Below are 18524 nucleotides of genomic sequence, written 5' to 3' on the forward strand. Positions count from 1 at the left end.
AAGAAGGAAGTGGTGAATGTAATGGGCTGTGTATCATTTACCACAGTGCTAAATGAAGTCATTATTACTGTTCAAGAAAGGCCCCAAGGCTATCCCATTATAAAGAGATAAATAGTACCAAGTGCTAAAACAGAAGTAAAAACAATCCAGGAGATACCTTTGTTCTAAGCCAGAGGGAGGAAGAGGGGACTGGGCTGGGAAAAAAAAAAAAAAAAAAACAACAAAACACATGAAATGTCTCCTTTGTTATTTTAATTGAAGCATTGCTATTCATTTTTTAACTTTCTTATAAGCACCAAATTTTGATATTTAAATCCATTTTGGGGGAAAGAAATCAAACCAAGAACTTCCCTCCAGAACAAAAAAAAATGATGTTCATTCCTCCAAACATCCAAATTTAGGTCTACCAAAACTAAAACAAAAAGAAAAAAAAAAAACAAAAAAACCCACACAGAACTAAAAAGTAACAAAAATCACATTCTAGGGTCAGTGCACTTCGCAGTCTTTGCTGTACTATCTAATTGCCCTTCAGCTGACTTTCCAAAAATAACACCCTAGCTCATCAAAATATACATTTTTCATTTGCTTTTTTAAATTAAAAATAATAATTAAAAGAAGAGAAACTTTAAGGAGTTCACAATCAATTGCCCGACTCTTTTTAATGTCATGTACAGCATTCAGAGGTCAGGAAAGCTGTTTGCAGCACACATGATTAGGGGATATTCATCTTCAAGGTTTAGCTTTCTTCCAAACAGTGTAAAATACCCACCTGAACTGAGAGTCAAGGAATGCAAACAGATAATTCAAGGAGGAACAGGCATCACTTAACATTTGTGTGTTGGCCTACAAATTGGAAGATGGATGAAAACACTTCATGGCTTAGAGCATTGTGATAATGAGAATGAAAGCCTTTGAACAAGGCCACTCTAAAGTGTGAGATTTCTGAAGGGAGCACTAAGTAGACAAAAGGCTAAAGAAATGCACAGATGCTCCTAGGTATCACTACTGCTTACCAGGTCTCACAAAAGGTTTGGGGAATTGGTATGAGAAGGAAAGGAAAGGAAAGGAGGAAGGAGTGAGGAAGTGAGGAAGGCAGAGAGAGGGTGAGCAGGGGGAGAGGGGGAAAAAGGGTAGAAAGAGGGAAGAAGGGGAACCATAGGACTGAAACCTTTTCCCAAATGTTACCAACTGACCTCTCAAACGTCTTAAGCATGTGAACACTCACCTGAATGAACAAAACTGCTCCTGTAGGAAATTATATTCCATACCCTTATAATTATGTAAAAAAATGAACCCTAATGTTATGTACAACTAAAAAGAATGAGTGAAAAATGTTCCTGAAGGGAAACCCTGAATCAAGCTGAGTGGTAGGAGACACTGAATCTTTCTACAGGCCATGGAAGGACATGGCTGCCTCACAAATGAGAGGATCCCCCTCCTCTCATGGAGGACTTAGGAAATTCTTGCCTCTTGCCCAGCATCTGGCCTCAGCAGGCTGCCTGTGCTCTGCCAGGTTCTGTCACTTCCAGCCTTACCACAGGCTGACAGTGGGAATCCCTGAATGAATGACATAATTTTCCTATGTACATATATGAATACACCATAGTGAATCCCACCATCGTGTACCTCTACAGAATGGGGTCCTAAGTAGAATAAGATAGTCCATGCTTGTATAATTATATCAAAGTGGACTCTACTGTCATGTATAAATAAAAAGAATTTTTAAAAGAGTGAATCTTTAATCACTTAATTTTTTAATCATATAAAAAAAAAACTGCTGTCACAGGAACCTAGGTTCAGCCATAGTCTGCCTACTTTTTAGAAGAAGGAAATACAGTGCAAATTTCCAACAATGATGCTCTAATTTTGGTTTCTCTCCATGTTCTTTCCTTTGTGATTGGGACTAACTTAAGTGGAACTCATGGAGAACACCAGCATTAACTCTGCACTCCCGGCATTATTTCAGCTCTCAATTTCTACTGCAATTAGCAGCAAGTGTAGAAACTAACATTAAAGACTGATGATTTTAATATGAGTAAAGTGTCTCTAGGATTTTTATCTGCCACAGGTGGGGCAGCATTTTACACTAGAGCATTACAGGTGCACCCAAGTTCCCTGGAGGACTGGTGAAACAGCTCACTGGCCCCAGCTCCAGCACTTCTGATAGGGCAGCTGGTCAGGGTGGGTTATGATAATCTCTATATATAACAAGTTCCCAAGTGACGTGGCAGGTCTGGGACCACCTTTGAGAACCTCTTTTTTGGACCAGTGGTACTTGATAATTAAAAGCACCTGGCAAACTGTGGCAAGCCACACCCAAGAGTCTCTAAAAGAATAACCCAGAAATCAGTTTTTTTTAAAGCTCTCAGCTTAGTTTATATACCACAGATCTATTTGTTTATTACTAGGATTTAAAATATTAAACTAGCACAGGATTGACTTGGGGGTTCTGATCTGACAACACAATGTCACAATCAAAGGATACAATTCCAAGTATGAAGGGACACAGACGATCTCCTTTGAGAATTCCACAGGACAATAGAGGCGCCCGAGCTGTTCTTCATAGAGTGACAAGGCTTCAGTCAAATTAACACAGTTCCCCTAAATCAAAGAAAGAAAAGCAAACAATGGGATTCTTGAGTCCTAGTCATTAGAATGTTTCTAATAAAAGAGAAGAATTCTAGCCTGAGATAAAAGTTCATCTTTAAAAATGAGATAAGGCCTCTGTACTTTCACAAATTGCACAGGATTCTATTTATAGACTTATTAGCTCATTCTCCTTCTACTTCATTTACCAAGCTATTTCAAATTATTAGAGTATGAAGTAATAGAAAACAGTGAGACCAATTTCTCATTAGTGACACAGTTCACTGTATCTGCACCATGCAATTTAGCAAAGATTCATACACATAACTCATTCAAAGTAAATTTTTCCAATAATGGTCACCATTGTGTAGAAAATGAAGTATTAAAAAAGACAGTGTTCTTGCTTTCCAAATGGTTTAAACTAAAACACTAAGAATCTAAAATGTTGACAAGGAACTACATTCACAGTTCACGCTTCTTTCCCCAAATCTGTGATTTACCTTAAGGCATATGACAACACAAGTTTATTCAGGATATATGCTAAGGATATCTGCCCCCTTGATTGCACTCTTTATCAAAAACTTTCTTCACTGTCATAACTTTTCTCCCTTTTTTGGTCACCACTTTTTCAGTCTCCCTAGCAGCTAGGGATGGTCAATGAGATACAGTGGAAGTCTGCTAGGAAAACTTTTGATTCTAAACAATCAAGAATAGAGGGAGTGATCTGCCCCTTCAAATCTCTTCCAGTCTATAACCTGGAGGTGACATTTGGGGCTGCAGTAGCCATCCTATGTTCACAAAGGAAAAAGGGTAAAGAGAATCAGTGATTAAATCTGCCTACCTCAAGAACAGTGCTTTGCAATCTTTAATGTGCATATAAACCAAAGGGGATTCTGTTAAAATGCAGATTTTGATTCACTGGTTCTGGGATATGGTTTATCATCATTACAGCACAATCACTACCACCCTCCACCCAGTGATTTTCACTTTGGATTTAGAAAACAAGATGGATATATTTAATATCACCTACAATTTTTTAACCATTGAAGTTCTTAACATTCAGAATACCACTGAATCTGTATATTAACTCCATTTCTTCTTCACAAGAATTATACTATTGATTTGCCTCAAAATAGCCAAGTACGATATAAGGCAAAATAATATACAAACAAAGGCACCCATAATGTGAGAATTTCTTGAGAATGGCATTTCAAAACCAACCAGCCAGCCAGCCAGCCAGTCAGCCATGGACAAGAGGTTAGAACTATTCCAAGAGCTGGCCTTGGTGGTTTTAACTTAGCACATTCGCTCAGCATGACGTTGCCATTCAGTGCCAGCCTGTTTAATAACACATCATCTAGGGTCATGCAGTGGGATTTGGCCAAAGTGTCCTTCACCAGCATATAATTTGGTTTCAACATCAAGTTCACCATGAGAGCGTATAAACACCACACGTGTAATTTACGACTCATAAATAGAAAATGCTACCAGTTGTTTTTAGAACACATCACCACTGGGGAAGCTGCTATAGAATGGAAATGCCACCAAGGTGCACTGCTGAAGGGTCTTCTTTTCCATCTTAAAACTGACACCACACTCTCGATTTAGAGAGGACACATGGGAGGACCTCCTTATAGAGAATGTGGAAAGTAAATGGGAAAGCTTCAATTTGTTCTTTCCCAACACTGCCAAGAAGCAATTTTTAAGAAGAAAAAAAAAAGAAACTCTCCACAAATAGAAACCTACCCCCCAAAATAACATGATACACATTTTACTTTGCTGTCTACTTAAATAGAACACTTTTTCTTTTATTTTTAAGACACATAGGGCATGCAGAATGGAAACCAAAAATAGCAAAAAAAAAAAAAAACAAATGCCCCTTAAGGATGAGAGAAAGAGATGGGACAATAGGTAGGAACATAACTAGGGGTTAAACTTCAATTCGACAGCTTCAGCTGCTTGTCCCATGTTACGTGTGACAATTTTTTTTTATTTTATAGATTTCTGTATTGTTTGTACCTTTTAAAGGTCAGTTAATTAATATATATTATTTCTTTTTTTAATATTTATTTTTTAGTTTTAGGTGGACACAATATCTTTATTTTATTTTTATGTGGTGTTGAGGATCGAACCCAGCGCCCCGAGCAGGCCAGGCGAGCACACTACCGCTTGAGCCATATCCCCAGCCCTAGTATATATTGTTTCTGTAATGTATAAAAAGAAAACTGAAGAACACATCCTTGACATGCCTTTTAAAATCAGGTTCAAAAGCAAGCAAAACTAAGTTATATAGGAAATCACAAGTATGTGAACCATCTATAAAGAAAATATAAGAATTTTTTTAAAATGATACTAAGGATGGATTACTTCCAAAAGCAGCAAGTATTAGGCAGGAATATAGTTTGCATAAAGAGTACTGGTAATGCCCAGTTCAAGTTGGGTAGAGTGGTCAGGTGTCTGCTATTATTTCACAGCATAATTTTACACTTATTTTTTATGCATCAAATAGCCTATCATTTTAAAAATAGGGTTGGGGAAAGAAGGCATGTGTTCAAGTCCCAGAACCTTCCTCCTAATCCTATGAGAACAATTCCTCTCCAATTTTACTTCTGACAGCCCCACCTGGACCAGCTCAATTCCCACAATACATTCCCCAGCTTCATGGCATGCTACTAAGGCTGCCTTCAAGCAGTAAGGTGACATCACAAACTTTCAATGTGATACAAACCATTCTGGGCAGGAACATTTAGCTTTTGTGAATCACTATACAACCTATACAGCACTTTTATCCCATCCTTAACCTTACACTCCAGTTCTAAGCTGCACACTTCAGCAAGCAGAGTAAGCATAGCAATAAATTAAGGGTATTGCCCAAGCATATCACTCTGCAGTTTAAAGAAAAATCAAGGGCTGAGGGTATAGGCTTGCCTAACATGCATGAGGCATGAAGCCCTGGGTTCCATTCCCAGCACCAAAACAAATAAACAAACAAAAGCCTTCACTGGTAAGTATACCAATATATCCTCAATTAGGCTACCCTGCTTCTTGACTAGTCTTCAGCTTCCTAAAAGGCCTGCACACTTCATTCCATATGAATCTCAGGATATGGCACATTTCATTACTGGATTTACTCCATGTTCCCCAAAATGAATATCACAAAATGGATATCACAAAACAAGATCACTTTGTATTTCCAACTATAATGAACATAGAGACAGAAAACATGTTGTAATATATCTTCTGGAAAATTCTTGCAAAACAGCAAACCCCTGAGCACATAATACCTGTGATTTCTGAAATAAGTCAATTGGCCAAGGCAAGTTATCAAAGCCTGGATAATAAATATTTATGACTGGACTGGTATTCTAATTAAGCATTTCTATTAGACTCCCATACTAAGATACCAGTTCTCTATAGGAGTCAGTCAACCAGTCAAATGTTCAGGATGAAGAAAACAGTCACATTTCCTTTCCAACACCACCTGTTATCTATTATAAACTGACTGTGGGGATCCACATTTTTTCTCAATGTCCATTAAAAAAATTTCTTTTTGCCATTTTGAGACAGGATTTCACTAAGGTGCCTCAGACTTGTGATCCTCCTGCCTCAGCCTCCCAAGTTGCTATGATCACAGGCCTTAAATTTGCAATCCTCTTGCCTCAGCCATTACTGATGTATGCCATGCCACCTGGCTTTTTTTTTGGAGGGGGGGCTCTGTTTTTAGTTAAACATCTTTCTTTAACTTAAACCTGCATGAGCATTCTATTTGCAGAACCATGAAAGAAAAAATGGTATAAATATGCCCTGCTTAAGAAATTCCACTCACAAAAATGCCCAATTCACTGAATCTGGGTTGCTTTTATAATAAGAAGTCTTTGAGCAGCTTTCACTATAGATATCCTATAAAACAGAGGTCAGCAAACTTCCTCTGTAAATAGCCAGAGAGAAAACATTTTAGGCTGTGCAGACCATATGGCCACCCCCACAACTACTCCTTGTTGCCATTGTAGCATGGAAGCAGCCATAGACACTATGTAATGAATGGGCATGACTGTGTGCCAAGAAAACTACAAAAGCAGCAGAAGGCCATGGTTTGCAGACCCTTACTCTAAATAGAATCAAATTTAGAATGTGTTAAAAAATCACTTCTAAATATCAGGAGATAAATTATCCACTTATAGGTAGTTATGTACTCGCTTCAAAGCTTTGCAACTCTTTCACCAATTGCAGAGACAGGATGAATCACTACGTGCCTGTAGGCATTGCACACAGTGGGAAGTGGGAGAAAACAGAATAGGCTACAGTCTGAGTTGAGGTGTTTCAAAGTTTTATATTTTTCATATCAGATCCCATAAAAAGTCCAGGGTTGGGTAGGGTCTGGAGGTAGGAATCTTCCCAGGAAAATATAGACCTCTATTTGTTATCGATGGTGAAACATATTAACCTTTTTTTTAAAGCCATTGATCAATGGGTACAAAGTTAACAGTAAGATTGGAGCAAGAAATTCTGGTATGCTACTGCATAGAATGGTGACTATGGATAACAAAAATATACTACACATTCTAAAAAGCTAGAAGTAAGGGATTCAGAATGGTCTTTACCATAAAGAAATAAGAAATATTTGAGGACACAAAAATACTTACTGATTGAAACATTGTCCCATCTATATTCATGTACTGAAACATCACCTGGTACCTCATTAATATAACAATTTTTATAGGTTTATATCTTTTAAACAATTTAAAAATTTTAATTAAAAAGTAGCACATATTACTTAACAAATAAAGTACGAAATGAGTTCCCAAGATCTAAATACAATATATTATTACTTTGTAAAGTTGTTTACATATACAGGGTCATATGATTAGGACTGTGGATATATGGTAGAATATGAAATACTGTTTATGATAGTGTTTATGATTTAAATAGTAGTGGGGATATTTTCCTGTAAACCCAGAAGAAGCCAGAGACAAGAGTGCAATACTACATAAGCTTCTGGCTCAAGGAATTTTTACCAAGAGACTGAATTATCAACTAATTATCTTTGCTGTCACTTTCAGAATTTTATTAAGGATTTTAATAGGTTCTCTCTGTGTGTGTGTGTGTGTGTGTGTGTATGTATATTTATTTATTTGTTTGTTTATTTATTTATTTATAGAGATGAATAAATATACCTTCAAACATTCATTGAGAATTAAAAATTCACTAGAGAATGAGAAAAACACCAGTTTGCTTCCATCTGGTGGCAGCAGCTCATACTACAGGCAAAGCTATTATATTATTAAGTGTATGTTGCTAAATGGGCTTTTCAACCAAAACTGTCCTACAGAATGAGGGGGAGAGGGAAAAAAAGAACCACAATCTGTGTCTCCATCTGGTGGCAGCAGTTCATACTACAGCCAAGACAAATAAGGATAAATCTTGAGTGTTGCTATGAACTGATTAATTCTCAAGAGATGACAGGTCAGGAATTTAGAAACTTACTACTTGAAAAAATATCATCCAGTGACATTGTTCTATCATTAAAAGACATAAATTTTGATAATACACAATCAACCTTCAAAATATAAAAATCTTATTCAGAGTCTTAGGAGGAAAAAAAAAACAAACTTGAGTAGCCTACCTGTGTAAAATATTTCCCATCCTGTTTCAATACTTTCATTGAGAGGTCAAGAATCAATCTGAGAAACTCCCATGTGGAATCTGAATGTTAAAAAAATTAAATTTTATAAGTACGGGTTTGCATCAAAAACATCTATCACCAAATATTCACTCTAGTACTCAATAATACAAAAACAGGAAGGAAGATCCATGAGCTTGAGACCCACTATTAGAGGATTTATTCATGAACAATAATGGAACAGTCATATAGTTAGTCTTACATGCACACACACATAAATTCCAAGGTCAAAATCAAATTTGTATCTACTTAGCATTGTTCTCAAACCACCAAAAAAGATTTGACATAGGACGTCAAGATTATTGATCAGTGGTAAAGTGCTTATGTAGCCTGCAAGAGCCCTGGGTTCCGCTGCCAATAACCTCCACAATGCACCCAAGTAAAAAAAAAAAAAAAAAAAAATTCCACACAAAGGTAATGGTTGAAATCTAAAATTGCTTCAAAGGGGGAAGTAGCAACATTGGGAGAGAAATGCAAGGGACATCAGATTGGGACCCCATTCTGCAAACTCAGCCAGTAAATCAAGTTTACAGAAAAAAACATTAATAGAAAACACAAACTAGCAGCAATTGGGAGCATGTGGTTTGAGGAGAATTGTCTCTTGTGTTGCTTACAAAGATTATCAGTTTGTCCCATTATAGGTAAAAACACATTATTTAAATAAAATATCAAATAATTTAATGTCTCCATATTGTGATTATGGGCCATTTCACTTAATGTTTGTTTCAAATGACTGAATTAATTAATTTAAAGGCAGAACAGGAATTAAAGCCAAATCCGAATCCAGCCATCTTTCCACCATGGCCCTCAGTTTAACTCCCTTTAAAAAAATGAAATAGGGGCTGGGGCTGTAGCTCAGTGGTAGCACGCTAGTCTAGCATGCATGAGGCACTGGTTCGATTCTCAGCACCACATATAAATAAATAAAAAATAAAGGTCCAACAACAACTAAAAAATATTTTTTTAAAAAATGAAAGAACTAGACAATCTCTAAAATCTTTTCACCTTCACAAAGTGCCAGGAGAAAACATTTCCATTAATAGTTATCTTGGTTAAAAACAAGACACAATCTACCTTCTTCTGGAGATGTGGAGATTGGAACAGCTGTCAAATCATTAATCACATAATCAAACTCTCTCCCTTCTTTGGCGTACCTCTTCAGTACTGGAATACAGTCTTCTATTAGAACCTTCCAGAGATAATAGGATTATACAAGTGAGCCAATACATGTGGATGTAATTAAACAACACTTATAGAGGAAGGGGGAAAATGCAAGCTGGAGATTAGATCCACAGCACCTGCCACACAAAAATAGACCTTCATCCATGTTTGTAATGGCAAAAATAAGCAGTATATGCCTCATATGCCTTCTCATTTCAACTAAACAACAATTCTACAAGGCCTGTTATCATCACCATTTTACCAATGGAGAAAGTGACTTAAGAGAGGTCACACCCAAAGCCACCCAATAAACAGACAAAAAGTACACCAAGAACTATCTGAAAGCCAAGTTCATATTTTTAACTCTGATCCTGACTCCCTCTCCTAATACTATCTGAATTTTCTTCTAGTTTTTGTAATTTATACTAAACACTGAATGACTTCATGGCTTATTAATTTTTGCATCTTAAACTATTAACCTATGGTTTCTGAAATATTGAGTACTACAGATAATTAAGTCATTTCATAAATATCAACTTCCACCATAGAAAAGTCATCAAGAGTGGAGAATAGTAGTTAAAGGCTGAAATTTTCAGACAGATCCTGTATAGTAAATATAGTAGACTCCCCCTTATATGCAGTTTCACTAGGCATGGTTTTAATTACCCTTGGCCAACCTCAGTCTGAATAATTAAACGGAAAATTCCAGAAATAAACAATTTGTAAGTTTTAAATTGTTGTTGTTCTCATGATGAAATTTCACATCACTCTGTGCAGGACATAAATCATCCATTTGTCCAGAGTATATATTATTACTAGTCATTTAATAGCCACTTAGTAGCCACCTCATTGCAGAGCTTGTGTTAAAGTAACCCTTATTTTGCTTAATATGGCCCCAAAGCACAAAAACCAATGGTGCTGGAATTTTGTTACAGTATGTTATTACTGCTGTTCTACTTTATTAATAATAGCTATTATTAATCTTACTCTACATAGCTTATAAACTCAATCTCATCATTAGTATATTTATAGACATGGTATATATAGAAATCTGTACTACCTACAATTTCAAGCATCCACTAGGGATCTGGGATCATATTCCTCCAGAATAAGAGAGGATTAATAAATTTGGGGTTTGCCTCATCTTTGAAATACTGAAGCTGTATGCTGAGGACACACCTGGGTCTAAGTAAAACCCTGAACAAGACAGGAGTTATTCTCCTCATCTGTTGTTTTCCTAATTACAAAAAAAAAAAAAAAATCGCATGTACCAAGTCAGAAATCAAAAGTGTGCCACAATTCCCTATGATGACATCCTGTAGTTTTTAATCAGTCATAATTTTAAAAGAATTTTACTGTCCTATTGTTTTTATGACTTGTCTCAATGCATCAGAATAGTTCAAGTAGGCAAAGGTGACGTACTAACAGCATCTTATAATCTACATATTAATCTCATTTGTCATAATTTTCCCAGTCATATAGATTCTTATACTCACACACACCTAAACACAAATGTGTTCTGTTTTGTAAAACCTGAATCACATACATCATTCTCAACTTGGACATTTTTGTCTAATATTGTTTTTATCTTTATTATAATAAATGTATTTCTATATAATGAATCTTAAAATTATGCCATTTCACTAAAAATGTTCTACTCTTGTGATCACCAAGCCTTGGCCTCTATGAACATAACAAACTTCCTTCTCCTGATGCCTTCATCTGTGAGCTGGGTGCTCAAACACTGGGTTAGTAAGGTAATCAGCCACATGTGTTTTAAGTTTTCAGTTTTGGAAACAACTAATGTTCCAACCAACAATGCCTGCAAGCCACAATTTCCTTGTATCCTCCCTAGCATGGAGTACTGTCCTAAATTTTGCCAAGTTGCTTGCTAATGTTTCCAAATAAACTTCCTGTGTCATCAACAGGGGTAAGCATCTTGAAGTATTTTGAAAAGTCATTTGACTTTCTCCTCTTCTAAAAAGTACCAGTTCATATTCTTTATTTTTTTTAAATTTAGCTAACTTCATTTTTAAATTTTAAGTGGTAAGGACTCTTTTTATTAGTCATAGGATCAAAACCCTATCATATTTGTTACCAGTACTACTCTAGTCTGTCTTTTGGCTTGGTAATGCCAACAAAACAGCATCCGCATTTTCTGAATGTCTTTTCTTAAAATGTTTCCCAATTCTAAATTTTCATAAATCTATTGATCTGAAATTCCTCTTTCCATGGTTTCTAGGGTTAGCTAACTTTGTTCTCATGCAGATGGCTAGCTAGCCCACTATGGCTTATTAAGTCAATTAAACCTCCTTTTCCCAAGTGAACTGAAACGTATCTTATATCTTAAGTCATGCACTAAGGATCATGTACTAACACTATATGTAGGGATACACACCCAAATATGCAAGTTCCTGTTTCATTCCTCTAAACTATGTCTAATCCTATGACATATTTCCTATTTGAATACTGTGACTTAAATTAGCAATCAATAGGGGCTGGGGTTTGACTCAGTGGTAGAGTGCTCACCTAGTATGTGCGAGGCCCTGGGTTCGATCCTCAGCACCACATATAAATAAATAAATATTTTAAAAATTAGCAATCAATAGGACAAGTCTCCCTTCAATATGATTATTTTCCAAAATCTTCTTGACTATTCTTAGATATTTATTTATCTTTTAAAATGAACTTTAAAATCACTAGGTCTAAGTCTAAATCTACTCCTTGGAATTGCTTATAACTACAAAAAACAAAACAGGTATTTTTTTTCTCTTATCTGTGAAGGAAATAAGCATGCCTCTCCTCCACATATTCAGACTTTATGTGATATCTTTCAATAAGATCTTAACATAATTCAGATAACTCTCACAACACCATTCGTGTTCAGTTTTTCCTAGGTGTTTAACCGTTGGTTATTACTTTGAATAGGATTTCCTGCTCACTCACTCCTCCCTTTTTTCAAACTATTCAGCATTTCAGCAGGGAAAATATTTTTCATCTGTCCCTATCTATCACTTTACCAAATTCTCATGAATCCAACTGATTTTCTATGGTTCCTAGATTTTTTACAGTGTTCATCTTCCTACCTGACTATATTACCTGCCTCAAAAGCAACCATGAAGACAAATAATAAGCATCCTCTTTTTGTTCCTAATTTTCAGGTGAAATAGCTTTTACCACTTATATTACTATAATTTACTATTGTTTCCTTTTTTATTTTTTTTATTTTTGTTTCCTTTTTTAATATTTATTTTTTTAGTTGTAGTTGGACACAATACCTTTATTCCATTCATTTATTTTTTTAATGTGGTACTGAGGATCGAACCCAGGGCCCCACACATGCTAGGCGAGCACTTTACCGTTGAACCACAATCCTAGCCCCTACTATTAAGTTTCTGATAATTAGTTTTCTATTATGTTTTGATGATTCCCTCTAGTGCAATTTTATTTTAAAGAATTTTTATAAAGAATGACTGCTAGGCTGCAGTTGTGGCTCGGTGGTAGAGCAGTTGCCTAGCACATGTGAGGCACACAGTTTGATCCTCAGCACCACATAAATGAATGAATGTATAAAAATAAATAAATAAAGGTAATGTGTACATCTACCAAAAAAAAAAAAAAAAAAAGAATAGGGACTCTGGTTGTGACTCAGTGGTAGAATGCTCACTTAGCACACATGAGGCACTGGGTTCAATCCTCAGTACCACATAAAAATAAATAAATAAAATAAAGGTATTAGATCCATCTACAACTAAAAATATATTTTAAAAAAAATGACTGGGGGCTGGGGATATAGCTCAGTAGTTCAGTTGGTAGAGTACTTGCCTCACATGCCCAAGGCCTGGGTTCAATCCCCAGCACCACCAAAAAACATTTAAAAAAATGACTGCTAAGTATTCTCAAATTCTTGTAATTTGTTAATATATCACTCTTTGTTCATATAATGAATTATGTTAACTGTATTTCTCAAAATCCACGTCTTTACATATCTGAATGAAATCCTACTTAGGCACAATGTAGAATTCTTAAATAAGTTTGTACATTTTACTTGGAAACCTTGTATGTGTGTATGTATGTATGTGTGTGTGTGTGTGTGTACATGCAAATGTATGATCAGTCTTCAGTTTTCTTGGTATACTACCTGTACTTCAGTATTAAAGTTATTCCATAGTTATAAATCCAGGAGGGCTTTGAAATGTTTTCTATTTTCTAAACAAATATGAAATAGCTGCAAAGCCTTGGCTTCTCATCAATGGCAGCACTTTAATGGACAAGGGACTTGCATGCCCCTGAGGGGAAGTGGTCAGGTAGGTCTTTCTTCCCCCACAGAGGAGGCCATGCACTCAGCCCCCAAGCCTATCAACTCTTGAGAGTAATCCCAGCAGCTCAGGAGGCTGAGACAGCCTCCACAATGGTGAGGCATTTAGCAACTCAGCGAGACCCTGTCTCTAAATAAAATACAAAACAGGGCTGGGGATGTGGCTCAGAGAGAGAGAGAGAAAGAGAGAGAACTCAGTCAGTCACAGAAGAATTTTCCAGGCTCCCCCTGGTAATGGTGATGTTCCAGAAAAGAGGAGGATGAGGATGCACTCCAAAACCAACTCTCTCCAATGATGCCTTAACTAAAAGCAAGATGTGATTTGATACTATGAGTTCTTTTAACAGGTGAATTTAACAATATTCATTCACTTATTCTTTTTTAATTTATATTTTTATTAGTACATTATAGTTTCACATAATTGTGTTCATTTCGACAAATTCACAATTGCATAACTTATTTTGCTCCATTTCAATCCTCATTAAGACCTCCTTCTCTTCCCACCTCCCTCCCCTGATCTATATTAATCTTCCTTCTATTTAACATTATAGTTATACATAAAAGTGGGATTGATTGTGATATATTCATATAGTATAATTTGATCAATGCATATTTACTGAGCACCAACAAACAAAACCCCAGTCGACAACTCAACTGTTTTGAGTTTTTGCTTGTGGTCTTAATCCAGGTAAGAAAGCCACATAAGAAGGAAGGGAGATAGGAGTCTATGCCACACTCCTATAACCTTAAAGAAATTCCCTTTAAATTCTCTAAGTTTCATTCTCATCCTGGAGTTGAAATAGTACCACCAGTTATAAGTATAAAAGTTAAATACCATGGGCAGAGGGTCTGGTTCACTGTTTGCAAACAGTGGTAACTTTAAACTCATGAAACAATTTGATTGAATATGTTAAATAGCTGTAAACACACTCTGAACAACCTAATGTACCCTCCCCCAACCGTAAGGATTGAACCCAGTGCTTCACATTTATTAGGCAAGTGCTCTACAGCTCAGCTAAATCCCACTCCTTTTTAAAAATATTATTTTGAGACAGGGTCTTGATTGGTTGTCCAGACTGGCCTTAAACTTGCAATCCTCCTACCTCAGCCTCTGAAGTAACTGGGATTATCACCACACACACCCCACCTTTAAGCTTTCATATAGTGAAGCTGAATTTATGTCTTTCTCCCCTATTTCCCATAAAATAATCACAACTGAATTTTAAGGTGCACAAAATTCCTCTCAAAAGACTAACATGCATGTACCATGAAATCAAATTTAGATGCACATACATTAGGGAAGGAGGTATTAAATAATTTACATATTAAAGCACTCATCAAAATTTCTGAAGAAACACATTAAAAATTCTGTTAAAATATGCATTTTCTTAGATGCCTTGCTTCAACAAACCTGTAGGTATGTGTACCAAACATTCATCTCCAAAATACAATACAAAATATATACTACACATCACAAGCACAGTGGAATTTAGAACAGAAATTAATTGCTTATTAACAAGACATTGCTCCTATCTCATGCATTTTAATCATGTATACCTACCAATTAAGTATACCTGAATTCCTACTGAAAGATCAAAACTCAAAGAAACGATTCAGGATAAAACAGAAGGTGATGATTGCCAATTCATAAAAAGGTACATGACATCTTTTCTACAAGAATTAATGAGGTTGGGGGTATTGCTCAGTGGTAAAGTGTGTGCCTGAATGTGATCCCCAGCACCAAAAATAAAAAAGTAATGTGATTCAATTCAAACTGATTCAAACCTGGAATTGGTGGTTTACTTCTCCTTATCTGTACATATCCACCCTAAATGTAAGTGTACACTGAACTCACATAGAGAGACACTCACATAGAGAGACAATCTATTTATCTTCTTAACCAATTATCTAAAAGCTGTTTTAAGATACAATTCCAATCAATAATTCGTACCAGTTGTCCTAAAATACATTACCAGGAAAACATAATTACCTGATAGCAGTCTCCTTTAAGATTGTCTAAGACGTCACCACATGTTTTTCGCATATATTTCTTACATCCATCAATCACCATTTGGTCAATGTCCGAAACAGGTTAAGGAGAATTTAAATGTATCAAAGAATTCTGAAATAGTAACACTATTTTTAAAGAAGGTCAAGACAAAAATGAAGGGGTTTTTGTTGTTGTTATTACTGTTTACTTGTTTTGTTTTGTCTTGTTTGGTACTAGGGATTGAACCCAGGGGCACTTTACCACTGAGCCACATCCCCAGCCCTTTTCATTTTGAGAGAGAGTCTAGCTGAGTTGCTTAAGGCCTCACTAAGTTGCTGAGGTTGGCCTTGAATTTGAAATCCTTCTGACTTAGCCTCCTGAGACACTGGGATTATAGGTGGGCACCATCGAGTCTGACAAACATAAAGGTCTTACAGGACTTTGAGTATTATAGGCTAAAGAAAGTTGATGACATAATGGTTTTATTTTCACACTAGGAATACTAAAAAAGAAATGAATTTTTTTCTTTTATCTTTAATTTTTGATCATAATACTGGGAATTAAGCCCAGGGCCTCATGTATGCCGGGCAAGCACTGTACCACTGAGCAACATCCCCAGCCCCCTGAATTTTCTTTTTTTCTTTTTTTTTTTTTTTTTTTTTTTATGAAATGGCTTAGGGAAGCCATTTTGGCAACTGCTAAACAGCGACAGGGTACCAAAGCCACTTCCTCTTTAATCCTCAACTATGCTATCTCTGCTTCTTTGTTGGTAGCCACATAAAAAGCTACTAGTACTAAACTGAAGCATTTGTTGAAGGCAGTCTATGTAACACGTCTGCCTTTAGTCTGTGGTAATATTAACTTGAGTCTTAAAACACAAAAAGGGAAGAAAAAAAGAAGCCCAGTGAACTTGTTCTTTTATATGACAAAGGATATCTCTACCATAGTGACCATCTTTGGTTTCAGTTTGACTATTTCACATAATATACCCCCATCTCCGCCTCCTAGAATCAGCACATCTTTGCCAGTGTAATCTTCTTTGCCACTGCCCATGATAGCCCGGGTATACGCCAGATCACTCTCTGCCAGATCTAGAGAGAAGAAACAAAGCGCCAAATGGTGACTACACAAATACACAAACCACCTGATCTCACGATCCTAGAAAGTACTGGAATCTAGCCTGTAATATAAAATTTTCAATCTTTGAAAACTATCAGTAGCATTTATTTACTTACTTAATTACTTGCTTGCTTTTTTATTTATTTAGATTGAGGAGTTTTTAATCAACCCTTTGTCTCTGACACTACTGTCTTTTAATATATACATTCACAACATACTAATTAACCTGTAGATTGCCTGGATTTTCATGTAAACTTTGTGTTGACATTATTTTTTCTTGTGATGAGTATGTGGATTATATTTCAAAAGAAAGTGCAATTGCTTATTTAAAAATACTTTGTTAGAGAAAAATGCAAACATTAAGTAGGTCTCATCTAACACCATACAGAAATGAACAGTTAGTAGTCAGTGTAAAGAAAATCCAGCCTTGGGAATGTGCTTATATGCTGAATAATTAAAGCAATGACATCTTTAGGGATGAAATTATGATGTCTGGGAGCTATTTCAAAATAATATGACAGGAACAAAATGCACACACTGGGGCTTAGGTGAAACAAGACTGGCCAAGAGTTCATAATTGTTGATGTTCAAATGGTGAGTACATACCCAATTCGTAACACTACTTAAGGTTTGAATATTTCCCTAACAAAGTATTTAAAATAAGCAATTGCACTTTCTTTTGCAATATAATCCAACTATTCATCAAGAAAAAAAGTCAAGACAAAATTTACATGAAAATCCAGGCAATCTACAGGTTAATAGATTGTAAATGTTTGTCTTAAAAGATAGCAGTGTTAGAGACAAACTTGGACAAATCCATATCTGTGGTACTTGTCAGGAAAACACAACCATTCAACATACCATGACCTTATCACTTAATCAAGACAGGGATAGAATACTTACTAACATCCCCGCTGAGGATAAGAATATTTCCAAACTGCTTCGAGTGTAGAATTTTAATGTTCTGATAAGGAGAATCTTCATCATATACTACTTCATCTATGTCGTACTCAACCAGGCGTCCATCAGCAGTAGGCCAATATCTGTCAATGGCCCCTCCTCGAACTATGGGAGGTAATCTGGAAAAAAAGGGAAACAGAAATGAGCCTTTCTTCAATGCAGCCTTAAAAGGGGATAAGGGATGAAGAGTGCACAACAGAAAGCCACATGCCACAGGTGGATACTTTAAAAGAAAAAAAAAAATCCAGAGATTGGGCATTTATTTTTATACATCCTCAAACACAAAGAAACTAAGAACACATTGCACATACAACACAAGATCAACGTATCAACAACTGTTACACGAGTTTAAAGTTTTTCACAAACTTTCTGACATGCTTTACATTTTTCCTAATAAATAGCTGAAGGAGAAAATGGTCACTGCAGGTATCACACTTCATCCCCATATACTTTTTTTTTAATATTATTTTAGTTGGCAATGGACCTTTATTTTATTTATTTATTTTTATGCAGTGCTGATAATCTAACCTAGTGCCTTACATGCTAGGCAAGCACGCTACCACTGAGCCACAACCCCAGCCCCTCCCCATATACTTTTGCTTAAGACCTTTTACATAGCCATATGGCCGTTACCAGTGTCAACCATTATCTAGTACAGAGTTCACCTTCAAGATTCCTTAAATGTCCCAATTATGTCCTTTATTGCAGTT

General features: G+C 36.0%; 1 protein-coding gene across 1 annotated transcript in view; it reads right to left on the minus strand.

The window, feature by feature from the left end:
* Positions 1-640: 640 nt before the first annotated feature.
* The window catches only part of Sms (spermine synthase), a 56040-nt gene continuing 38156 nt past the window's right edge, over positions 641-18524 (minus strand). The window contains exons 5-11 of the mRNA XM_077793775.1: positions 17758-17933; positions 16670-16826; positions 15736-15814; positions 9341-9455; positions 8210-8289; positions 2486-2601; positions 641-769 (exon numbers count right to left, since the gene is read on the minus strand). Coding sequence (XP_077649901.1) covers positions 730-769; positions 2486-2601; positions 8210-8289; positions 9341-9455; positions 15736-15814; positions 16670-16826; positions 17758-17933 — 763 coding nt within the window. The 3' untranslated portion in view covers positions 641-729. The remainder of the gene's footprint in view (positions 770-2485; positions 2602-8209; positions 8290-9340; positions 9456-15735; positions 15815-16669; positions 16827-17757; positions 17934-18524) is intronic.

The sequence above is a fragment of the Urocitellus parryii genome, chromosome X (assembly GCF_045843805.1).
Source record: "Urocitellus parryii isolate mUroPar1 chromosome X, mUroPar1.hap1, whole genome shotgun sequence".
In the NCBI taxonomy this organism is placed as follows: domain Eukaryota; kingdom Metazoa; phylum Chordata; class Mammalia; order Rodentia; family Sciuridae; genus Urocitellus; species Urocitellus parryii.